General features: G+C 40.6%; 1 protein-coding gene across 3 annotated transcripts in view; it reads right to left on the bottom strand.

Moving 5' to 3' along the window:
* FMN1 (formin 1) overlaps positions 1 to 26,947 on the bottom strand; it is a 403,953-nt gene that overhangs the window by 113,618 nt on the left and 263,388 nt on the right. For all 3 annotated transcript variants that reach the window (XM_053928167.1, XM_045201498.2, XM_024567895.4), the window contains 6 exons: positions 20,006 to 20,067; positions 17,464 to 17,552; positions 10,690 to 10,819; positions 9,728 to 9,874; positions 8,595 to 8,654; positions 3,434 to 3,554 (listed from right to left, as the gene is read on the bottom strand). In XM_053928167.1, the coding sequence (XP_053784142.1) occupies positions 3,434 to 3,554; positions 8,595 to 8,654; positions 9,728 to 9,874; positions 10,690 to 10,819; positions 17,464 to 17,552; positions 20,006 to 20,067 (609 nt within the window). The remainder of the gene's footprint in view (positions 1 to 3,433; positions 3,555 to 8,594; positions 8,655 to 9,727; positions 9,875 to 10,689; positions 10,820 to 17,463; positions 17,553 to 20,005; positions 20,068 to 26,947) is intronic.

Below are 26,947 nucleotides of genomic sequence, written 5' to 3'. Positions count from 1 at the left end.
CCAAGAACTTGGGGCTGTGTCCACAGTGTAGAGAAGAACACGCAGGTGCTCTGGGAAGTAGATTTTCCACAAACACAGCCAGCTGGCTTCTCAAGAACATGGGCCTGACTCTAGAAGCTGTGCATTTTCCAGTAGGAGGTACATACACACAACTACAAAGCTTTATCAAAGCTTTTCTTACTAAGGGAGCGTGCACTCATTACCTCCTATGACACAGGTACTACAATTGTCCCATGTTATAGGTGAGAAAATGAATATACTCTATGGTTATCTTACTTGTCAAGATCTTGCTTTCACCAAACCAGTAAAAAATACATAACTGATTCCATAACCTGAGGTCTTAATCCTACGCAATACTGTGTCTATTCCCTTTTATAACCCATTTCTCCTGTATGTCTTCCCTCTTCCTCTCCCCAACCCAAGGGTGCACACATATGGTTTTGGGGGGCGGGGGTGTCTGCACACTTGCACTCATACACACATTCAGTGACTCCAGTGACTCTCTCTCTGTTGTTTGTATCTTTATGAGGCTTTATGCCTTGAGGATATATCTCTTTCTGTTTTGATCTCTGGTAAGGTATGGAAACTTCTGGGCCACTGGCAGGATGCCGTGAGTACATGGCTTGGAGTCACATCTAGCTTTAAAATGTGGCTAGGTCAGCATTGCTGTGAAGTGACTCGGCAAACTAAGCGAGCACAGTGAACTTCAGTTTCCTCTTCTTGTGAGAGATCGGCAATAATATTTGCTTCACAGGGACATTGCAAGGATTAAAATAAGTGATATATGTAAAGTACCTGATAGATAATAATAATGTATTGTTATTATAAACATGTAATAAATTGCAGCTGATACTATTATCATCCATTCCTTGCTGTTTACCTACATAAAAGAGCTATTCAAAGTTCTTGTCTCTGTGAAAGATGCCTATTGACAACGTTTACTTACACAAGTGACAGTTGTAGAACCAACAGTTGCAGTTAATTCACACCCTATTGTTAAGGTGTGGTTCATGCTACTCAAAACAAATTTCTTCTAAAGGGCCATGGCTGCTGCAGGGAGAACTGGGGCCTGAGACGACTTGAAATTTGCTAATCACATCTGGTTTAGCTTTAGACATTTTCTGGGGTTTTGCCAGCAGCCACGACATTTTAATGGCTACAATAAACCTCAAAGCCTCATCAAATCTTTGCTGTATGTGTGAAAATTATGTCCTCTTCAATTAAACATCCAATCGAGGCTCACACCAAGGCATTATGGAGATGGAGGTGAAACCCGAACAAGAACGTGAGATGAAACGGACCGCCATGACTCCGGCCATCTTGCCAGATGGCATTTAGAAGAAAAAGAAATTCATTAGAGAACCAACGGTCTATATTTTCTTTAAATATTTACTAGGTACCTTTCATGCGTGGAAAACACTGGCATCCCTAAAGATCAGCAGGACATTTTTGTTTAAATATTCAATGCATGTGGGGAGCCCCAGTGTCCTCTATCGCCCTTATGGTACCTGATGTCCTTTGGTTAAATCACTGAGGCAGTCCTCAGTTTTCCTTCCTAAGGCAGCTCCTCCAACTTCAGAAGTTTGGTATTTCCTTAAAATTGAGGAAAGTGTGAACTGAGTACTGAGAGATCTGGAACGACACCTAGGCTCTCCCTAGAGAAAGTAACATATACCGAAAGTGGGGAGCTTTGGGGGAACCCCTGCCTGTCCACTGTATTCCTAATTCACTCTTCTCACCCCTTTGTGATTTATCATCAAACACACAGGAACGTCACAGGGAGGTGGCTGAGCCAGAATGCCTGAAAGGGGCAGTCTCTGGAAGGAAGGCAGAAGAAGAGGAAAGATCACACATAGATCAGGTTTCTGTTCAAAAGACTAGCTGACAGGGCAGGCCCAGGGTGGTACATGGGCCATGAGATAAGGGCTGGGCATTCAGGGTGGCCACAGAGTGAACGAACACGGGTCCTCCCTACCACTGCTCCCTGGGCAGCCACTCCGAGGACTGGCCTGTGCCCTAACTCTGCCATTGCAGACAGACAGAAAAAAACTGCTATGTGATGGCTTACTCTGCTTTATTCCAATAAGAATCAAGCTCCTCATCTTAGACAAGGATAAAACTGTCTTCTTTTTTTTAAGGGAAGGGAAAAGAATATCCACAAATCCACATATCACATTCCTGAACAAAGCACTCATTTGGTTAAATTCGCGCTCTCAACCACATCAACAGGAGGGGGAAAAATCCACATGTTCCTTTAAAAATAATTTACAAGGTAAAAATATTCACTTGTAACCACTATCCTTATTTAAGCAAGTTTTATACCCAAAGTAAAAACAAATGGCTTTCTCTGCCACTGGGAGCAGATCTTTCCCTCTTTCCTTCCATTTCCAAGCTGTTCTCTGTCTAAGACTTAGGTTTCTGAGCACCCTTTCACAATAAACATTTTTTAAATGTTTATTTTATGTCTTAGTGTAAAAATATTCCTGGTTCAAGCTCTTCATTTCCTCAAGCTCTCCTTTTGGCACTCTGGGCTCCATTTCCACATTAACACGCTCCCTAAATCTTCCGCAGAGCTCTTCAACTGGAGTTATACAAGCTCCAACACAAGTATTTATATTCTTGGACAAGGAGATGTCTCCACAGTGAAAACACAAGGCTCTAGAAATGCCAAAGGAAAATTCCTGCCCCAGAGAGACATATTTTCACCCTTTAAAAAAGCCAAAAGGGGCTTTCAGCATTTTGTTTTGAATAATTAAAAATGTAAATTAAACTAAAATAGAATGTTTACTATGGTCTTGCCATCATTATTGAACTCATATATATATTATGTAAGCCAAATTTATAGGAACACGTGTGTGTGTGTGTGTGTGTGTGAGAGAGAGAAAGAAAGGGAGAGAGAGAGAAAGACAGTGAGGGAGGGAGGGAGGAAGGAAGGGAGAGAGATAGCATAGTAAACTTGTTTAGAAAACGCATGAGTTCTATTCACATAGATCTGATTAGTGCTCAGTAAATCTGCTTCTGATTGGCTGTGTGAACATAATTTAGCCAAGCCTCATTTTTCTTATCTGTAAAAGAGAGTTAGTATAGTTCTTGCTTATTAGGATTGTTATAAGAATTATATGAGACAACAGTAAGCATTCAATAAAGGGTTTGTGCTGTTATTATTATTAAAATTATATCTACTGTATGTTTGAAAATGTAGATGGAATAAGATCCAGGTATAATAAGTACTAATTAACACTAGTAACAGAGGGCTCTGTAAATGCAATGCCCCTAAGAAGTGTGTAGAGATGGGAAGTTTCCTGAGGGCTGTAGACTGCTGTAAATAAACACTGTACCAGTTCCATTCCATGAGCCACACAATAAATAATTCTCTTAAATCTTTTTTTAAAAATCTTAGCTACCATCATAATAATGGAGCAGTTCCCATTACCTTCTAGTTGCTTCTTCAGTTTTCTCAAGTCTTTTATGAGGTCTTCAAACTTGACTTGGGAAGCCAGAAAAAAATCTTGTGGTTCAGGCAGGGGGAAGACACTCTTTTCAGTTCCTGCTTCCTAAAAGACACAATAAAGAAAAGTACATTATAGCCCAGTTGTCACTTTCAGTTGAAATTCCAAAGCATCTTTTATTGAATGTTTGAATAAAAATCGTACCAAAGCTCCTCTGCTATTCCTCAGTTTGGACTGGTGACTTTGAAGTGCTTTTGTGTCTTGTACAATATCATTTTAGTCTTACTGGCATGTAGATTGGCTATGGCATGGACTAGGTTCTATTTTGCCTTATGAATCAAAGAGAAAATTGTCAGGTATGTCCTGATCTTGGACACCCTATGTCCATGGAAAAAGGCTCAGGAGGAACACATGAAAGCATTTAAATCGAAAGATCTGGTTTGGATTGCACATGGTAACAATTAGATAACTCATGTTCGGGGTATGTCAATGGGTATGAATTGGAAGGTGCTGGATATGGCGGCACTACAGTGGAAGGAACAATCACCCTCCCTATGCCTTTACTGACCTTCCTTTGCAACTTAAAGTGTGAGTGAGTGTGTGTGTGTGAGAGAGAGAGAATTCTTCACATATTTGTAAAAATTTTGTTTGGCTAGTTTCACCAGATATTTACCGAGGGCACAACTGAGTACAGTTTTTGACAGGCCCCACAACTATATCTCATAGAGTACCTGAGCTGAGAAACACCTTAAGGGACAAAACCTCCATCAGGCACATTGAAAGATACGCTGAGCCTCCAATTTCTTTTCCAGCCTATCTTGCTTTTTCCTGAGTTGTTTAATGTAAGCTCCGTATCTTGCATATCTCAGGTCTCTCCACAAAGGCAACTCTGCCAGCTTTCCCTCACATCCCATCTTTCCTACTGTCATTAGGATGAGTTCCAAATGCTGAAGCTGCTTTACAAGGCACTTTATGATCTGGCTTCTGTCTATATCTCCAGCCTTATTTCTACCTTCCTCCCATCTCTAACTCCTCTCCCCAAACTTTCATAAAATAAAAGGAAAGGCCACAGTTTCTTGCCTCTTGGCTTTTGTAAAACTTTTACCCGAAACTCTCCCTTTCCAACCCTTCCCCAGAATGTCCTCACACCTCTGTGTTCATACTCATCTTTCAAGTCTCCAAACAGTTGTCACTCCCTCAAAGATTTCCCCTAAGTCCCAGCAACTAACTCTTGGGCGTCTCCAAGAACCCCTCCTACTTACCGTTACTACAGCACTTATCAATATTAATTTACAAACTGCCATGTTAGCTTGTATGTCTTCCCCACTAGACAGGAAGGCCGGAAGTCTTGGTCTCAGTATGGAACAGAACCTCTGGCATGCCAATAAACTCTGGAAACATCACCGGGATGCTCGAAAACACTATACTTGGAAATCTGTACCTTCAGCAGGAGACATCTAACTTATTTTCATAGTTTCTTGTGGTTTCAGGGATTCCCTGGACTCTTCCCTTTCCTTTAAGACCTTTAGCTTTACTTGGAATGCTAGAAGAAGGTGGTTCTTCTCATTTGATCAGGATTTTATGTGATCAGTGCACTTGTTTTCATCTTCCTATACTTATTTTACTACTTTAAAAACCATGGAAGCAATATCTAGTCTGAGTGCTAGATGGAATGACATCTACGGTGTTTGCCACAAAACTCCATGGCAATCTACCCTGGAGGAACTCATAAATAATATCTCTTTCTATTTTCCCAAAGTTTTTTTTTTATCAGACTCAGTCTGGCTTCATTTTTTTTTTTTTTTTTGTTAATCTAGAAAAAAGAGAAAATGGTCCTGAGCAAATCAGTCTGGTAGTAGTAGCTCTTGTGAAAAATTGCTCAATTAGGGTTGAAAAGACATGGCTCTTCATGGGTTTCTTTCAACTTCACAGACCTAGACTTGGACCCAAAACCTGGCGTGAGTGGGAGAGAGCCTGGAACAGAAGTCACCTTTCTTCACTTAATTGCTCATCACCACTAACCACACAAGTCATCACTTAATGCTCCTAGAGGGGGAGGGTAGTTTAATAAATCACATAATTCTACTCTCTTGTTGAGTGAAATGCATTTTGCACAGCAAGTACTAGGAGAGGACCACACAGATGTTGACTTATTATTTTCCCAAACTGTGTCATCCTGAGTTTGAAACTATTCTCAGATTTCCTTCTGCAAAGCTGATTCCACTGGGTCTGGCTCTCTTCAATGAGTCGTATATCATAGGCAAATTTCAGCCTTCCTAGACAATGCATCTGACTTGGCTGAGGCCAACACCAAGAGGTAAATTTGCTCATGTCAACCTTGGATGAGAAATGCCATGTCTCAAAATGCTTCTGCCACACTGATACTGCCGCCAGAACTTGGGGTATGTATATATTGCCTGAAGACCAAAACATCTGCCTCAGTCTACCAGAATACAGCTTTCGCCTCCTTGTATCTACTTCATCACGGATGCCTTTTATTACATTCTTGTCGATATTTGCTGTATATGCAACTCAGCAAGCATTTACCAGGCACCTACATTACAGACACTAAAAAAGAGACAACAATGAGTTCTGGATCTCAGGGAGCAATGCCAGGATGATGGGTAATTGCTCCCTGATATTGGTGGATAAGGCAGAAAACAGATTTTGAAAGAGTCATTCAAACGAAGTGTTCCCAGGCTTCAAAGGAGTAAAAGATGAGGAACTAGCAAAGCCTTTATGGAAGAAGGGTCATGTAAAATTGCACTATTTTTTATTATATCTTATTTTTCCTTTTACAAAAGTAACATGTGTTTGTTGTGTTTAGTAATAAAAAGAAAGGAGAAAGTAAAAATCTCTTACAATCCTGCTACCTGGAAAGAATCAAACCTTTTAATACACATCCTCCCAGGTGTTTCTGTGTTTCTGTGTACTTATGTTTACATATTTGAGATTATACTATATACCATTTTAAACACATTTGTAATTGTAAGAGCCGATCAGGAGCACTTTCCAATTCCACCAAACACTCTCCTGTGTACTTCCCGTGGTAGTCTATTCTTCCATTTTATGACCCTAGCATGATTTATTTGACCTTAGTTTCTATCTTTGGACGCTTACCAAAAATTCTGCAATATTTTGCTATTATAAATTATTTTAAATAAAATAGTGATACATGCCCTTATTTTTTCCTTAGGATAAACACCCCTAAAAATGTTATGCATATTTCTAAGGCTTTAGATATAGAAATCTCAAAGCCTTGCTACCCCATACAGCAGGACATTTGCATGAAATAGAAAAAGACGCCCCTGCATGTAGGCTCAGCTCCACTGGCAAACAGCTTGACAAGCACCTGACATTTCAATTTTTTTTCAAGGTGCCCTTCACAGGACATATAGTTTGATGAATACAGGGCAGACAAGATAAAGGTCTCATTTGACCTAGAGATCTTAAACAGAGAACTCAGTCAACCATACATGATAGGCCTGAGAAAGGTTTGACCAGTACATATTGCTAATTCTATTCTACATATCTAGTTGGCAATTCATATATTCTATTTGTTTTGTGTAGTTACCTGCATTCTCTTTGCCACCTTTTTTTTTTTTAATGAGAAGGGACAAGTTGACTTTTTCTTGTTGATTCTGAATATGTATATATATCTCAGATGCTTTTTCCTAAAACATCTTTTAATTTATTATTTTAAGAGAGTATTTATAAGAAAAAAAGAAAAAAAAGAGAAGTTTTATTAAAAGGCTAGTGACAAGGACAGTTCCAATTAGAGAGGACATCCGATGTAAAAACACATCAGTAAGAAAATAGAGGGTGTGTTTGGAAAACATCAAGTCTGGACTTGAATCACAGAATGTGCGTAGAGGGAAAGTAATAAAAATCTGGTTGTAAAAGACTGGCAATAAATTGGATAGAATCTCAATTCACTTGAAAAAGGGGAGCTATTTAGTTTTTGAGTAAAAATGTGAAGTGAAATGATCAGAACTATAAAATCAGGCCACAGAGTGTGGGATGGACTAGAATGGGAGTGACCTGAGGTGGGGACGCCAGCTGGCGAGCAATTGAAATTCCCGAGGTGAGTTATCTTAATGCCCGAATGAGCAGGGATCGGTTGGGATTTAAAAACACACATGCGCATACACACACACAGGGAAGAACATGAGACACAGTTTGAACTAAAGGACAGAGAGCAACCAAAGAGAAGCACAACTTCATGTCTAAATGACCAAAAATGATAATATCCTTAATAGAAAGAGGGAAGACGTTGAGGGGTGGGGTGGGAGGGGAATCCTGCTGTATTTAGACATATTGAGAACAGTCAGATAAATCTCCCAGGAGGGCAGGAGAAATAACTAGAAACCTCATCAGTGCTTAGTTAATCTTCTGGATGAAATTGTAGGCCTTTAAAAAATAAGGCCCTGGAATCTTTACTTTTCTTCCCTCAGTACCCAGGAAAAACTTTGCTGACATGGATAGTTAAGCAGGAGCCCTGACAACATTTTCCTGAGACTTTTTCCATTCATACTGATCGCTAAATTTGTCAGCAACTTACAACAGTACCTCTTTCTTCTCAGAGTTAGGACTCCTTGTTCTCCACTTAATGCGAAGGAATAAAACAGAGAAAATTGAGCTCAGGTGGGTTCTCACAGAAAATTTTTCTAACTGCAAATGTAATTTCAGCAAAGAGAAGGGATTTCAGATTCCACGTCTCCAACTTGCTCACAGATGAATATTACTGACAATGTAGGGGGTATTACCGAATATTAACTTCCTAAATGTTGGTCTGCCTCCCAGAATCTAGTTTCAAACATGACCAATTACTGGACGGGTATAGATTTCACAAAGACCCTGGTCATCTGGTCAGAAGGCACTGGAAGACTCGGGCCTCTCTGAAGCTGTGTCACGGAGAGGACTGAGTCGGGAGATTTGTGTCACGAATAGTGCTTCTCTTTGCAGGACTCAGCTAAACTACTTTGTTCAGTGTTTCCATCGTAAACCAAGGAGGCTGGATAGCTCTCAAATTCTATGTTGGATTTGAAATTCATCCATCCATCCATCATCCAATTTCTGAATGCCAGCAATGTGTAACAGCTGAAACCCCATTAGTGTAGTTTTCCACATAATGCCATTTCTTACCTGATCATAGTAACGCAGGTAATATTTCACGACATAGTCCACCAGATTAATCCCATTATCCTAGGTTTAAAAGAGAAACTTAAATGAAAACCATTCACATGAGACTTTGCTATAAGTTGAGAGCCCAAATCTCAGTTTGTGACCCTAATATGTACTTTTAATTTGTGCTACAGGGTACTAGTTCTGTTTGAGCCTGGTAAGATTTTCTCCTTGTCCCATCCATTTTTTATGGCATCCATACAAAGAAATGACACTACACTCACTACTCTTTGTGTGGCTAAAAAAAAAAAAAATCCGTAAGAGCTCTGAGGTAATGGCCAGACCAAACAAACAAAATAAACAAAGCACTGTCTCGATATTTTCTGGTATAAAGCCAAGACAGGTGGGGGCAGGGGAATGCTAAAGGGAACCAGGGACTAGAACAGAAAACCATCCCTCCCTTCCCACCTTACAAAAGATGTGTGTTCTTAATGGTGTGAAAAACAATCAGGACAGCTTAAAAGGAATGCAGCGCCACTTTATGACCCTGGGAGGCCAGGAGCGAGCAGGCCCTCCCACAAGGCAGCCTTTGAGTCTTGTTCACATGGGTCTAATTCTAATTTGCCTGTGTGTTTCCCCTCCTTCCACTCCTGCTGCCCCCAATGGGATGCCTAGGTATGGGCTGGTTGTTTCTAAAGAGGTAGCTCTGCAGGGGTGTGGAGCCAAATGATAATCAGGTTCAGAGAGTCTGACAGTAGATGTCTAGCTCAACTGTTGTGGGCAAAAGAATAGTTCAAATGCTCAGCTCAACTGGTGATTCAGCATTGCTCCAATAGCAGGAATGCAAAAGTTATAAGTGGCCAACACTAAATTCAAGCTTTATATCACATACTATCTGTTTTATTCTTTCACTGTAGTTCAGCACCTAACTGTGTATTTTAGATCAAACAAATATTAGGAATTTTGTCATCCAAATGAGATGAAACTTAAAAACTGTATCTTATTCAAAAGTTAAAAGAAAGAAATGGTAAAATATATTGTTAGAGGGAGGACAGAGATAAATAGATCATAAATACTTTTTCTTTTTTAAAATTAAATGTATGAAAGAAAAATAATGGCAGATCATAGACATTCATTATGAAACAAATAAGTACCCGACTTTTGACGTCCTTGAGTTTGGGCAGAATTTCTAAACTGTATCCATCTGCTTGTCCCCGAGTCCTATTTCCTCCGTTCATATAATTCCCAAAAGCCAGAATGAGAGCTAAAATATCCTTCACACTCTTCATGTGCAGCAAGCCCTGTGATGGCAAACACCAATTACCACGCAGCTAAACTCCAAATATACCTATATTTATTCAACAACAAATATTAGTCCTTTATTTTAGGGAAAAGAAAGCCAAATGCACCCCAGGCTGACTTCTGTTCCTGACTTTTAGGGTGCTAGTAGAGGGTATATATTATATTTTGGTAATATTTACGCATTCATTATTGAAATCTTTTCATATTTGAGAAAGAAAAAAAATGCCTTCAGATAAGCAACTAAATACTACAGCATTTGTGGAGAGGATCCTGTTCTTAAGGACATGGGTCATTGTGAGAAAAAGCTAAGCACTAGGACTTATAATGAATACCATGTGGTAAAGCCAACAAAAATTTATTTGCTCACCATTCATTATCATAATCATGTCCTTTGTCAAATCTCTAGTATCTTTTTTATTTCACTATGTACCACATTTCAGATGATCCAATTCATGGGTCTAAGGCAAAACCTCTTTTGTAATCAAGACAATTGAGTGAAAAACAAACTATACTATTTGGGTTGGTTTTAAATAGCCAGTATGTACATTGGAAGGTATTTGCAATGTTGGACAAGAAGTCTGTAAAAATGTCATTTTTCCCATTCTTTCCTTTTCTCTCCCTCTGTCCCTCTCCCTCTACCTCACCTGCATGCACACACATCCTCACACTTAGGCAGGATAATCATCAGAGCTATATATAGAAAAATATACAAGGTTTTGGCAAAGGGATTCTAGTCGATCTCTCCCACTTCCCTCTTTATCTTTTACCCCTAATAAGGGCAAAGTTATCGTTTTAAATTAGACAGCAAACACACCTTAGAAGCTCGTGTGATGATCTCCACCTTTCGGTGCAAGGAGGTGATACCCTCGGAAAAGACAGATCTGAAGATGATGCACTGGGCACGATCAGCAAAATTAGGGATCTGGGCTAACTCATGTAAAAACCTGTAGAAATTAAGAAGGAATCATCCGGCTTTGTATAAAATCACCAGGAAAGCAAAAAGACAGCTGAGAAAGATCCACCATGAGAGCGTTCCTTATTCGGCATTGTCAATTTAACAATTATAGAAGGTATCAGGCTGCTTAAGCAACTCCGAGGGTATGTGTTCTACTGTTGACAGCAAAGCCACTTTTTTATGGGTTTCTATGATGGTAAATAAATGCATCGTGTATAAATTGCTTTAGGAACAGAAAGTTAATGCAATTACACCAAACTACAACAAGTTATCTATCTCCTGCTACCCAAATAGAAAATTAAACCCAAGTGAGAAGCGTTAATCTTTAGTGTATGAGAAAAAATACACGATACACTCTTTTTATAATGCGACATTCTCTAAAGATATATGTGTACAGGCTGAGTAAAATGAAGACTGGAGGCAAATTCTGCAGGTAAGTGATAAAAAGTCTCTTACTGAAGTGAGATAACTGCTATTTTCTGCTCAACGAGTTACATAATAGCCAATAACATTCCCTATTCTATCGATATTTATTTACTTACCTATACAAACTTCTGTCAACTTACCTATATAAACAGAGCTCAAGCTCAATGCTTGGAACAAAGCAGGCATTCATTAAGTGGACACAATCTAAAACTTCTTAAAAACTATGGCAAGGCAGATCTTAAAAGCTAAAGGTGAGTACCAACCTACCCACAAAAGCTCACTGTCTGAGCAGTTGGGCACTGCTGCCCTTTGCGAAATGGAGTTGGAAGAGCTACATGCTCTCCAGGCCAACCACTAGAGAGAGGGGCATAAAACTAAAACGAGTGGGACGAGTTGGACATAAATTCAGAAAAGGAGAGAATCCACTAACAGCAATAAAGTCCATTTGGGGTTGAAATGATTATTACCTGACATTTTTGAAAGTCTCAGTCAACTCCTAACATCATTACTTTGACATTTTGCAATCTCTCCCCAAGAGTGCTTTTCTAAAGGGGCGAAGCTGAACCTCCTTTCCATACCCAAGAATATTCCCTTAGCTTATACTCTGCACCTCTTTTACATTATTTTAGGGAGCTCTGGGTTTCAATAAGATTCTAATTACCAGCTGTTTTTCTTATTGATCCCACAACCACGTGATATCTTTTCTTTTTTTTAATGATACTGTGATGAAGCAAAGAATACCCATAAAGAAACCACACCTTTGTTTGAAAGTTCTGTAATAGATAATTATGAAAGCTGTGCAATGGGTATAAAAGTGGAAACCCATAAGAATTCTGAATTAGGACAAGATGAAAAATTACATTTTTATGTAAATTGTTTCATTATAAAGTTAGCATTAAACCATTGATTCATTTATGATGGGAATAAGGGGTATCACCAATTTTCACAGATATAAGCAGTAAAAAGCCTGCGAGAGGGGGGCATTTGGTCCTGCAGTTAGTCTCGAGGAGTTTGTTTACCCAATGCTGCTGAGAGCTGCCTCAGGGACGTGCGCTGCATTTTTCCTATTCCAAATATAGCCATGAGACTCTAGTCCGCAAGTAGGACCCAGACCCTTAGAACATGCACACTTCCCAGAGTAAGTGAACACAGGAGTGAAGCACATACAGAGACTATGTGAGAGGACATACTGAGCAACACCTAAACTCGACAATAAGGACATGATGAAAAAGAGAAGTGCTAGATGAACAATAACTTATAACTAGTCTTATCACAGAGGGTTTAGGACAAATATGAGAAGACAAGCCCATAGCCTCACCAACTTATGTTACCCAGGAAAGAGTAAAATTGAGCTGCAAGGCTCTCTGGGATTAGAGGCTCCCTGGGATCAGGGCTTGTGATAGGAAGGCTGACAGAATCTTAGAGCCAACATCCTGTGCATGGAAAAGGGCCCAAAACACATATCCAGAGTTGGACAGGGAAGGAAAATTCAGGAATTTTACATTATTTTTGGACAGAATTGTAGAGAGCATCACGGAAAATGAATCCCAGAGCATCAGTCACCAAGACTGATTTTGTTCAGTCCTTTAGACATGTATGAAGCATTTACAGTGTCTCAGGCAGCATGCTAAGACCTGAGAATAGAACTTAACTTATACACAGTTCCTTCTTGATAGATTGGGAAATAAAAACAATTACCATGGAGTGTGACAAGTACTATCAGTGATGGGACCTCTAACAGGAGCTATGGAAGCCACACATACAGTGGCGAAGCCAGAGCCCTGGGGGGGGACTGTCAGCTAAGGTTTCCTGGAGCTTCTGGTGCTTGCCAGACATGTGAGACACTGGTAGGGAGAGGCTAGATGGGTTGAATAATATTTGTGGGGGAGGTGAGTAGGAGTCAGACAATAAAATGGGGCTTGGTGTTCTAAAGAGTTTAATTTTTTTCTAAATGAATGAAGGGTTTTAAACAGAGAAGTGATCCATTCAGCTTTTTGTTTTAGAAAAATCACCATGGCCAAGGCTTGACCAATTGACTGCAGGTGACAGCAGATGTGAGGCTGGGAGACCTGCATAATCACAGCTGCAATATTCTAAGAGGGAAGATAAGAGCATCTGCAGTGTGAACAGAGAGGGCAAAAGGATGAGGAAGCTACTAAGGAAGGAAGAACCAGAATAACTGACCAATCCCAAAGGATTTTGAGTAGCATGCATGCAGAATGACTTGCAGGTCATGTAAGGTTTTTGACTTGGAAACCTGGTGGAATGTGAATATATGATATAATGAAGAAGCAAATTTGGAATACATGATTTTATGTCACGTTCTGTCCAAAAATAGCCATGCAGAGCCTTCAGGAAGAGCACCATACTCCTTTCCCATTTATCTGGAAAAATATCAGAAATGTACATAACCTCAAAGGCCATGAGGCAAGTGTCTCTGATCAATATCTTATCTTCCAAATGTGTTTTATTCACTACCCATAAGAAATCTTGGTTTGGGACTTAGGGCTTAGGTACTTAAGAAGATTTATAGATTGATTTCCTTTGGAGTAGTCCAACTTTATACCCTAGGGCAGAAATAGGAATAAATATCCCCAAAGAAGCCACAGAAAGGTCCCAAAGAAACTAAGGACCTTTCCTTTATTTCCCCAAGGCAGGCCTATTTTCCCAGGAAGGGCTACCATTTCAGCCTGTACACGGGAGAGAAGTTCTACACCTTGCACCATGTGGGTTACTCATCCACAGCAGCAACTCAGCTAACAGGTATAGTGACACCATGTGGCCTATTGACTTTAAGGGACTAACATTTGGTTTATCATTTTCTAACCACTCCCCGCCCCCAATGGTATTATCTCAGGTGGATGTGCACATAAGGGCTGTGTACGCAGCATCATTTCATGTTATAACCTGTGTTCCTCCATAGAGGACTACTCTCACAGAGCCTTGTTTCATACATCAACGTGTCTTCTTTGTGGGCACCCCAAGGCAGCTGGGGGCCTCATGGTGCATTGCAATAGGCTGTCTACGGTGTCCTCACTCTGGGCCAAAAAAAGTTATGTCAGGCCTAACCAAACCAAATAGAGCTTCATCTCACCTTACCTACGTCAGCACCACCCCAAGGCAGAGTGTAAAGAGTAGAGGGCCATCTCTGAAGGGAATGGCTCTCAAAGAGCCTGGTCCCAGGCACATGACACCTTTATGGGAAATGGCTTTCTAAATCTGGCACTGGGGTGCAAGGAGGCCGATGAGGTGAGTGATGAGGCTGGCTTCTCCATGCTATGATTTACAGGACTGGGCACCACAGGATTTTTAGGAAATTGTAATGCCGGAACTATAAATGATTTATATTTTCCAGTATGTAAAACACACGTATAGTCATCTAACTTGGAGCTGGTGACAAATAAATTGTCATAAAATCAGGCTCTGGCATAATCAAGCAAGTGCTGTACTACGTAGGAGATCGAAAGCAAAGGTGAAATGTACTCAGGCCTGAAATCCCGACCTCTCTGTGCCTCACCCTCCAGTAACTGCGCCCAAGCACATCCCCTCACCGGGACAGCACAGCAGGCCTCTTTGCAGTCAGTACAACTTAGCATGTTCAGGTAGCTGTTGCAATGACTATTTACAAACTTTAGAAATACACTTCTATCTGTATTATCAGTAGAGAAAGCAGGAGAGTAAGTTATTTGTTAATCATCTGCCACCATTACTCTGTGTCCTGGCAACTAACCTTAAGAAAAGAATGCTGGAAAGGCATTAACACAAAAGGAAAAGGAGAACATTTCCACTAGCACAAACCCACTGTTCAATTTCACTGGGTCAGCCATTCCCATAGCCTAGAGCAGGGGATGCAAATTGTAGCCCACAGGCCAAATTCAGCCCACCACTTCTTCCGTATGGCCCATCAACTAACTAAGCACGGTTTTAACATTTTTTTTCTTTTTTTTTTTTACTTATTGATTTTTGAGAGGGGGGGGGAGAGAGGGAGAGAGGGAGAGAGGGAGAGAGGGAGAGAGGGAGAGAGGGAGAGAGGGAGAGAGGGAGAGAGGGAGAGAGGGAGAGAGGGAGAGAGGGAGAGAGAGAGAGAGAGAGAGAGAGAGAGAGAGAGAGAGAGAGAGATCTGTTGTTCCACTTATTTGGACATTCACTGGTTGATTCCTGTATATGTCCTGACTAGGGATTGAACCCGCAGTATTGGTGTATTGGCACAATGCTCCAACCAACTGAGCCTGGTTTTAACATTTTTAAATGGTTGGAAAAAAATCAGTAGAAGGTTAACATTTCATTACATGTAAAATGAAATTCAAATTTCAGTGTCCATAAGTAAAATTTTATTGGGCCACAGTCATACCCATTTGTTTCTGTTTTGACTGTGGTTGTTTTTGCACTTCAACAGCAGACGTGAGTAGTCCAAACAGACCATATGGCCCATAAAGCCTAAAATACTTACTGTCTGGTCCTCTACAGGGAAAGTTTGCTAACTCTAGGCTTAGAGTATCATTGTTCCACATGGCATAGTTGGCACTACCTAAAGGCTTGATATGTCCTATTGTCCCTATTAAGGACTAACTATGCTCCCGTCCCCAATCCATATGTTGAAATCCTAATCCCTATGTAATTATATTAGGAGGTAGGGCCTATGAGAGGTAATTAGTGCCCTTAGGAGAAGAGACACAAGGACTTGCTTCCTCTCTTTGCTTTTGGCCATGTGAGGATACACAAGAGAAGTCAGCAGTCTGCAACCTGGAAGAGAGCTCTCATCAGAACCTGACCATCCTGGCACCCTGATCTCAGACTTCCAGCCTCTAGAACTCTGAGAGATAAACTCCTGTTGTTTATCAGTCAATCAGTTTAGGGTATGTTGTTATAGCAGCCCAAGACAGTCTTCAAATACTCCCCATGTCCTCGTCAGTGTCTAAATATTCCATTATTAGTCACTTAATTTTTAGTGATTAGCTTATTAGTTGGCTTTAATTTCTTGCATTAAGGAAACATGATTTTGAGTTGAACCAACTCAGAATCCATCAGGGGTGGGGGTTGGTAAGGAGGATGGCTCAAGCCGCTGGAGCAGAAGGGCAATGGGACTCCATGTGCGCTGATTCGCAACACTCCTAGGCTTCATGAACTATCCATGGGGCATGAGGTTCCTGACCTGTGCTACACGTGAGAACCATTCACCTAAGCTTCCCAAGATTATCATGAAGGTTTATCAATCACTGAGTAAACCTAGAGATCCCCCACCCAGCCATTTAGAGATGTTTTTCTGGACTGGAATGGCCAGGCATACAAGGGGAGAGCATTCTAGAGGACCCCAGGGCAAGGCAGGAAGGTTTCTGTACAAACCACAGAACCTTGAATGTCTCTAGGGCTGACCTGTTACCCTAAACTTAATCACTCAATTTTCTCTTTGTTTCCTATCCTTGCCTGATCTCCAGGCTGAGAAGGGTGGAGTGAATTGGACACAAAGCACTCAAAGACAGCAATGGGCAAAGGAGCCCTCTGTCTACTCCAGATCCCATTCCACATTCTCACAGTGTCCTGGGTGGGGCCTGGGGACTGCAGAGCTGCAGAAGCTCATGTATGGTTTGCAGACCCTGAGAGCCCAGCCAAGGACAAGAGTTACTCAGTTATACATGAGAGTTCTGGGTTTTCAAAGGGTGTGGAACGACACCCCAACCTATAAAGCAAACAACTCTAGATAGTGAATGGAGAGAAGAGCACATGCCAAGAAAAGATGAAAAAGTCACATCTGAATTGGGCAGAGCAGGTGGAGAAACTTGGGGGAAAGCTGACACATTCAGGGCTACATTTACTGGATCTGACACTTAGGAAAATCAATTTCAGCGCTGTGCTCTGACATCTTTTTAACTGCATCTGCGGAACCTTAAACAGAGCAATGACTTACTCCTTCCTCAGTTACCCTTTGGGCCAGAATGTTTAGTCTAGGAGGAATTAATAAGTTGCTAGAACTAGAAAAGGGAGTCACAAAGGATGGGGAAAGGGATTGAGAAATAGTCTCCAGCAGTGCGAAACTTATGGCTGCATTTCCCAGCAGTCAGGTCATTCTGCTACATGCAACAGGTCACAGGAGTGATGGAGCAGAGACTTAGCTCACTGTACAATTTAGAGGTGATTATTCAGAGCTGGGATGCAGGAAGATAGAGCCTGCACTTTTGGCGCAACAGAAGAGTGTCCAAGTATCCTTACTGCTCAGGTTTATCCAGCAGCTTCAATTCTTCTTCTCTGGATGTCTCATAATACTTTCTTATCTTAACCAATTCATCCTCTTGGGCTCTCTGTGTTCAAAAAGAAGCAAAACAAAACACACACACACACACAAATGAGCAATGAGAATCTGTCTACAGCAATGATTTTCAACCTTTTTCATCTCATGGCACACAAAAACTAATTAGTAAAATTCTGCAGCACACCAAAAAATATATTTTTTGCTGATCTGACAAAATATAGGTACAATTTTGATTCACTCACAGCAGATGGCTATTGTTGTGTTGGCTGTTGTCATATTTTTATTTGGTAATCTAAGGGAAAAGAGGCCAGTGCCCCTGACTCAATAGTCAGGTATCACCTGTCTTAAAAATTCTTGTGGCACAGCAGTGTTCCACAGGGTTCCACGGTGCACCAGTTGAAATCGTTGGTCTAAAGCAACATGTCTCAACATGCGGTCTCTGAACCAGCAGCATCAGTATCATCTGTCACTAATTAGAAATGCAAAATTGTGGTCCTACCCCACACTTAAAAAACTCCAAAGGTGGGGCCCAGCAAGCCCCCCAAGTGATTCTGGTGCATGCTAGTGTTGGAGAATCCTTGGCTAATACAAATGGTCATAACAAGTGACATTAGCTGGATACAGAAGCCAGGACATTGGGTTGCTACCTCTGAAACCTCTCTGTTTGCCCGTGAGGAGGTATGGGTCCAATTGTCCTTAGCACTTGCTTCTTGACCCTCAACAGCCCTCCTAACATATGTAGGCTGCTGACTTTTTTATTTCTACTCACCATCTTCTCTTTTTTCTAAATTTTGTAAGCATTCCCTGTCTGTATTGCTTATTTTAGCATTCGATCGCATACCGCTTACCTCTACTGTGAGCTAACAAGTACCGTCAGTGTGCATAGTCCTAAGCCCATGGTAACAACAAAAAGCATCCAGAAGGCATTATGCATTTTACAAAGTCCTTCAACATCAATTATTGTACCGTCACTTTACAGATGCTTCCACTGAGACTTACACTAAGTACCTGGTAAAGGGCCTGACTCAGAATCTTTCTCCCATGATACCAGACTGCCCTCCAGGTACTAAATAAATGCACCATCAGCTCCTGATGGCCTGGTATTTGTGTGTCTTCTTGTCTAGTGATGAAAGCCTTCCTGATAGAAACGTGAGACGTTCCCACCCAAGGTGAGTACGAGAGAGCTCCGGATACGTCTCAAAGATGTGAAAATGTGTAGGGAACTGTCAATGCTGTGAGGCTGGATTATTGCATTATGACAATATTCTATAAGAGACTGAGGTCCTCGGGTATATAAGTATTGAAATTAATCACTTTTTGAGCTCAGAAACTATTCATATTTATAGTGCTCCAGGCAGCTTCCTGGGAAATATCATTACTTTAGTAAAGAGAACCTGGTTCAATCTGTTTTGAAATACTAACAGAGTCAGTGAACAAGAACAGTGAACAATTATGGGAATTCTGACTCTCCTGTGCCATATTCTCAAGAGAGCCTGCAGTTGTGCTTGTTATTTCCACATATAACCCAAACTTAAAGACTATATGTGTATACAGTGCTGTGTGTTTTCAAAATACCTTGTTACTGCTACAGATACGGAATTCTTTACATAATTCCTGTTGTATTGATAATCAGGCAGGCTTAAGGAGTTTAACTGGCCCAAAGTCATTCAGCAGTCAGTGATAGAGCTGGACCTCTCTGACATTAAATCCAAAATACTCACCTGCCATCCTATAATACTGCCCACATTCAACACCATCAGCTCATTTAAACTAAGAGTAATCATCCAAGCTGGTATTAGCATTTCCATGCCTCAGAGGAAGGCACTGGTGCACACCAACATTAAGTCAGTAGCTTACCTTCCTTAACTCTGATAGTAAGCTATAGGGCTGAGTTCTGTGGCAAACAAGTGGTCTCTACCTTGAACCACCCTCCCTTGCAGGTATGCAAAAGGATCTACTAACTCAGATACCAGAATGGGGGTGAGGAAGCTAATGCTTTTCTTATGTCTGCTCTTATTTGAGCTTGCATTTCTCTGCCTTAATCTCATCCACGCTATATCTAAACCCTAATTGCCAAAGAACATGAATGAGTGGATCAGTGATTTTTCTGGAGGAAGGAGTCACATATGACTTTTTTTAGACCTTAATATATTTTTGATCCTCACCCAAGGATATGTTTATAGACTTTAGAGAGAGAAGAAGGGGGAGGGGGAGGGGAGAGAGAGAGAGAAGGAGGGAGGGAAGGAGAGAGGGAGGGAGAGAGAGAGATGCATAGATGTGAGAGAGAAACATCAATTGGCCTGGCTAACTGGGGATCGAATCTGCAACCCAGGTACGTGCCCTGACTGGGAATCAAATCTGCAACCTTTTGGTGTATGGGATGATGCTCCAACCAACTAAGTCAGCTGGCCAGGGCTAGATCTTAACCTTTTTTTTTTTTTTTTTTGGTTAAAAAGACATGGAAATATGGAAACTCTGGCTCTGTATGTCTTTGATACTCACGTTTTCATATAAGGCTGCCAGGGTCTCAAGATCAACCACGGAGTCATCCACATTGAAAATGGCTGCCAAGCACCCAAAAAGAGAGAAAAAAGGTTTGATTAGACTCCCCCATACTAACATTTATTTCACATCTGGCTTCCAAGCAACATAATATTGCACTTTCTAATAGAAGTTGTATCTTTTAGCATGTTCCTATCCCTCTCCTTTTGCATGAGGGACTCCAATGAAACAAACCAAAATGGTTGGTTGCTATTGCTGGCCTGAGCCTTGGCCTCGCCTGGTTTAATTCCTCAAGCTCTGCATCCTTTCTGCAGTTTAATTTAGGCTCCACAGGACAAGTGCATGTGGTTTAAAACTAAATCAGTTTGTGGGTTTGAAGCACAATTTTAAATCTTTCTTCCCTGCTGGTAATTGAAGAGATTTAGTACCTAAAGCAACAGAACTGACTCTTGCCCATTACCAGGAAGAAAGAGAGAAAAAAAGACAATGTTGGCAAATTAAATGAATTCAGGCACGTGATTTCAGGCACTTTTCCATGGCCACTGCAAACAGCTTGTTTGGATTAAAAAGACAAGAAAAAGCAATAACTGCATCAATGGCAAATTAAGATTATGGAAACCTCCCAAGAATCAGTCTTAAGGCAAATTCTCATTCCCGTGGGTTTATTAGGGTTCTACTTGTTGTTCTGTATCTTAAATAAGTCACTTAGCTGTTTACTAATATGCTGATGATTTCATGTAGAGAGATTCCTTCACATATATACCAGGATGCAAACAATGAATTTAAAGCCTTAATGGATTTGGCAATCAAAGTGTTTGAAATAGGCTGTTCCACATCTTTAAATAATTATTCAAAACTAATAAGGTTTGTTCCCGCAACCCCACCTCCATTCTCTGACTTTACATTGTGAAATTAACCAGCACGCTAGTAAATTTTCTCCGTGGCAGGCTAATTAATTTTATTAAACCAACCAGAGATATTTAGAATGCCTTAAAATTCTGCTCGTCAACCATTATTCTGTTCATTGGCATTACACCATGGTTTCAGAGAAGGTAAGGGATAAAGGTAAAGGGCAGGTTGCTTTCAAATTGTTTTGCTTCTTCTGCATTTTAGAATCATATGAAACCCTTTACACAATTTTAACAAAGGTAATTAACTCAGCTAAGATCATGTAACTTCACAGAACACTGAGAAATGTACTTAAAATTCCTTTACAGGTCCCATTCTCTAATTTAGGAGTTAATCAGTAAGCTATTCCTAGATACATAGGATAGTGAGAAAAGAGAAGGTTAACATGCAAGTGACAAAGTCAGTCATCTCAGATTCCACCAAGACAAAGAAAAGTTACACTTCCAAAAAAGCTAATCTGAAACAAAAGAAATGTGTAGTTTGAGGGAAACAAATGAAAGACTTTACCCTCCCAGAACTGTTAATTTGTACGTGGAGATAATATGAATTCACTGATTTATTAGATAGACCAGGCACACTAGCACGTCTAAAAAACAGAAACTGGCCAGGAATAATGTGTATTTTATGCAAATTCCAATATTTTCCTGCAAAAATCAGTCAAAAATGTACCATTTCTCCCATATGCCCTGTACTCCAGCCAGACTGGTCCATTTCTAAACATGCGTGGCTTCCTCCCACCCCATACCTCATCCTCTGAGGCCCAGGTGAAAGGTTCCCTTCTCTGGGAGGACCTCCTTGATCTTGGGAATCATTAAGCTCTCACTCTTTTCTTCTTCCAAGGCATTGTACTTTATTTTAAGAACTTGTATTATGGTCGGATGGATAACAGTTTCCCTCTCCCACTGGAGGGTAAGCCCCTGTAGTCAGGGATAGTTCGATACAACTTGATAACCCAGCTCCCAGCAGAGTACCTGGGGTGTAACAGGAATAAACTAAACATTGGTGGATGGGGTAAATGCTACAGGAATCCCAAAGAATTAGTCCTTCTGTTAGGTCAAAGTTTCTTAATAAAGAGAGCATGGGGTCTTGAAAAAGAAAACAAAGTACTTTTCATCTGATTTTGACAGATGAAATAGTGTGGCCATGTTTCTGAATTAAGGTTGTTTGCCCCCCCACCTCCATTTGTCCCTGTTAAAAAAATCAAGGCTTAGTCAGAAGAGTTGCAGAATCATGCTCCTACCCAGTATAGGTGCATTGCTTGCCTGAATATTCCATATCAAAAAAATAACAAGTGAATTTTCTCATTTTTTTAAGAAAAACAATCTTTTCCCACATTCTTAACTTTCAAAAACTTTTAAAATAGCAGTATCACCTTAGGAATAAAGGTTACCAGTAAAATTTCAACTATTATATTGCTTCAGGCAGACACCTGAAAACCCCATTTATTAACCACCATTAATTAAGCCAAATTCATTCCAAGCAATGATGACTTGTAAATTTACAACAACTGCCAGTGAATGTCAACTGGAAGGATGTGAGAGATATTCCAAGTGGAAAAAGCAGATGCAGACAGGATGATGGAACATGCAGGCAAATGGTGGGTAGTTCATATTGGCTTAAAGGAAGCATCAGTGAAGTATACAAAGGAGATAAGACTCCACCATGGTTTGGAGCACGATCTTGTGGGATTCTGAATGCCATAATGAAGAGCCTGCAATGCACTTGGTACACTGCAGGGAAGCATTGAGCAGTTGTGAGTAGGGGAGTAAGTTGGATAGCATTATATTACATAGGAAACATTAAAGTTTGGAATGACTGGTTTAGAACCTCTTCCAGTGGGTAAAGGTAGTAAAAACCTGAAGGCTGTGGACAGAAAGAACAGGGACAGAGGAGAAAGACACTAGAGAGCATACAGAGTGGAATCATTACACCACTCTGGGTACATCACTCAGCTCTGGGACTGAGGAAAATAGAGTGTAAACCACTCAGAGGCTTTATGACCAGATTTGGGGGAAGACCTTTGGGCCACCCACAGAAAAAGGCAGCAGAGCCTAAGAGCTGGACATGCTGGCTGATCTTCCCTCCAGGACCTGGGGAAAGAATGAGAGAGAAAATGACTGGTGAAGAAAGATGTAGATGACAGATTAATGTAGGGCCAACGCCAAGTATCCCACTCTGGTTTCTCTTCTTCCCTGGGAGGATCTTAAAAATAAAAGTAGAGTAAAATTCAGAAGTAGTAGAAGCACCATAAAGAGAACACCTGGCTGAGCACATGAACTTGAGGAAATAAAATTATTTATATTATTTCTATCCTACAAAGTGGCCAAAGGAGGTTAGGTTATTGCCTAAAGGTCTAAAACGTGAAGAAAGGGAAAAAAATAAACTTAAGTCCTAATTGTCCTAGGGGAGCTTTCTTGCACGTGTGTAATTCTGCTCCCTATTCACCAGAAACAGTGTAAATTTCTACATAAGGTCAGAATTAGTACCTGATAATTCTATTTCCAAAATCCTGGGGCATTTGTAACAGAGAACTGACTCCTGAAGGCATGTACCATCAAACTTATTAGCATTACATGAACCCATTTAATTAGTTAACTGATGATTACAATGTAGAAAGAAATCAATCATTGATTAAAATATTTTTGGAGTTACCTACGATTAGGTAGCTCCCTCCATTTTATACCTTAAAAACACACTCTGTTTCTCTTGCTCTGTCCATCTGCCTCTCTCACACACACAGAATCACACACTCACACACCCATATACACCTTTTATCTTCTAAGTTGAATAAGGAAATACCAGCCTACATAATTCCACAGCACGCCTCACAGCCCTGATACAGTAATCCCAAGTAATTCTAGCCGTTGTTCCCATCTGCATAGGGCTCATTATAGCAACACTCCTGCAGATGGTGTCAGAAAGGTGAAGTGTCAAATCCACAAAGGGGAGACCCCAACAACTCATTGCTACTGCAATATCAATCATTGCTGGTGGTTTTTACTTTTATCTCCCTCTCTCCTTAGTTATTCCCACTCACACTGTCAGTTCAGCTAGAATATTTCACCTACACCTCACAATATGCCGAAAGGAAGTAGACACACGCTGTGAAAAGCTGGTAATTTTATTGGGTTCCTTTACCTTTAAAAATCTGTTACTTGGTCAAGTCTGGTTTCTGGGCTTCTTTTTTGCAGGGAAATTGAGGCAAACATTTTTATGTGGTCCTCTGGTGCCTGCTCTGTACTCTAAGAATTATATACACAAGGATCATTAGAGTAGTGTTTCGCCCATTAAGATATAATAACCGTCAGCAGGGACAAAAAGCAGATCAGTATCACAAATTCAAACTAACAGGCACACATAAAAACTATGTGCCTGCTTCAGCATATGCACAGGGTCAGGGACTCACACAATAGGTAAATCCCCTCTCCAGTTTGGAGACAGCCTTTCACTAGACCAAGGTAAGCATAAAAAACACACAAGAATTCTCTCAGCCCTGCAGCCATTTTTAACCCTGAAACTTTTCTATCCTGAAGTGCACCACGTCCAGTAAACAAAGGATGACTGCTTGCTATTTGAAGAGCTTCTAATAAGTAAAAATCAAGGAGTTACTCATGGGAGCTGTTATTGTTTTGACCGAAGAAGCACGTTCAGGCAAGAAACATGAGGGATGTTGAGGGAGGAAGAAGGCACACTCCTCAGCTGGTTAGCCTAGCCAAAGGAAATCTTCTCATCCAAGGTGTGGAAGATGTCACAAACAGAGAAGGTTGGGTCTGTTTACCAGCTTTGACTAATGTTGGTTTTAAAAATAAGCTCTTGCTCTGACCAGTGTGTCTCAGTTGGGTGTTGCCCCACAGAGCAAAAGAACACCACCAGTTCGATTCCCAGTCAGGGTACATGCCTGGGTTGCAGGCTTGGTTCCTGGTCAGTCATGGTGCATATGAGAGGCAACTGATTGATGTTTCTCTCTCACATCAATGTTTCTCTCCCTTTTTCTTCCTCATTCCCTACCTCTCTAAAAATAAATAAATACTTTCTTTTTTAAAGAAATAAGCTCTACATAGCCCACTTATTCTTCTTCATGTTCCTTAAGTAGTTGACATGATACCTTACTCAAAGGGGGATTTTAATAATCATTTGCAACTGTACTAGGTTTATTCTTAGCCCAAGAAACCAAAGATTAATTATTTGATGCTATTAACAGAAATTATTTTGTTAATAATTTTAACTTCCAAAGATCCAATATAATACTTAGATGTTTTGCTCAAATTACTAATATTTTTAGGGTTGGATAAGTACTCAATTTGTAAGAAAAAGAGAAAAGGATGTGGAAAGTAAAATAGGAGGACCTGCAATTTTAAAACTCTCAGGTAACCTGTCCCCTCAAACAAATTCCCTTGATTTCTACCAAGGAAAAGGCAAGGATTCGGGGTCATGGAAGGAGGCAGTGGTAGAATCTGAGAGACTAGGAAAGGCAAAACAGGAACGTCTCCCAAAAATCTCACTTCCCAACAAGGCCATCACTAAGAGGAAAGACCAAGTTCATGATATAACTGGGCAAGAGGTGAAAAGAAGGAGGGAAATGGAGGTGGGTCAGGACAGGAGCTGCACAGAACCTGCCCCCACTGAGAACTCCGTAACCAAGTCCCTTCACAATGGTTGTAGCTCACGTACAACCTCCCTTCGACATACCTCCCTGTTTCCTACTGGCCGCTCTGTCCCACCTCCAATCGGCAGTAGGCTCACCTGTGCAGGCACAGTTGTGCACCAAGCCTCACTCTAATCCTGTAGTCAGATAAAATGCTGAGGGTGCCGATTATTAAGCAGCTTAAAGAAATCTCTGTCCACTACACCACAGGGTGGGGACAGTACACAGACTTTACTGGGGATTAGTACATAATAAATTAATAGCGAGCATTTATTGGGAGCTTTCTGTGTGCCAGGTATTGCTCTGTTTTACATTTAATTGTATAAAGGGGATGCTAGTGCTGTGCCTAGCTATTTTTTAAATTAAAAAATTTTTTTTCTTAATTCCCACCAAGGACATATTCATTGTTTCTTAGATAGAGGGGAAGGGAGAGGGGGAGAATGAAAGAAAAGAGAGAGAGAAACATCAATCAGTTTCCTTCCATATGCATCCTGACCAAGGATCAAATCCATAATCTAGGTATATGCACTGACCAAGAATCGAACCAGCAACCTTTTGATTTACACAATGATGCTCCAACCAACTCAGCCACACTGGCCAGGGCATGCTGTCCCTAGTTTTACAGTTGATGACACTAAGTCACAAGAATCACACAGCTTGATTTCTAAAGCTCAGCTCCATAGTCAAATTTACTGGACTATGATTATGATTATATTATACTTTTTTTATCCCTTTATAAGTATTAGGCTATAAATAATCACTGCCCCTAAAATCCTCACCACCTGAAACTCTCTCTCTCTCTCTCTCTCTCTCACACACACACACACACACACACACACACAAATCAGTTAACCAACTACCCACAACAGTCTGTACAGGAGCCTTGGTAAATGGCATCACACGCTTTCACACTAACCAGCAGTTTCCCAGTGGGAACCACATACAGCTCCCGCCACAGAAACTTCATTTGTATATTCTACGCAGCAACAAAATCACTATTATTTAGTTATCACTAACACTTAATTCAAACATGTTGTAATAATGGGATAAAATTATCAACATTCAAATGTTTTAACTATTTGCAGCTATTCAAAATAATCAGTATTGCAGTTGAAATCATAGCAAAACAGATTTCTAAAAGAGAGAAATCTGGAACTTGTGAAGTCATTATCTTAAAAAATATATAAATATAAAAAGAAAATAAAATCTAATATAACGACTAATTTTCCTAAAAAGATATTAATAATTGCATTTTTACACTGCATGCCAGGACTAAGAAGGCAAAGGCACAAAGAACGAAGAAACACAAACAAAAGTTGCTTCCAGACACATGAAGAATAAGCACTATCTGGGGAACATGTTTCACAACCCTATCCACACTGCCAAGC

Source organism: Desmodus rotundus, chromosome 7 (genome assembly GCF_022682495.2).
Source record: "Desmodus rotundus isolate HL8 chromosome 7, HLdesRot8A.1, whole genome shotgun sequence".
Lineage (NCBI taxonomy): Eukaryota > Metazoa > Chordata > Mammalia > Chiroptera > Phyllostomidae > Desmodus > Desmodus rotundus.
Note: the sequence above shows the minus strand (reverse complement) of the source record. Positions and strands in the feature narration are given on the sequence as shown.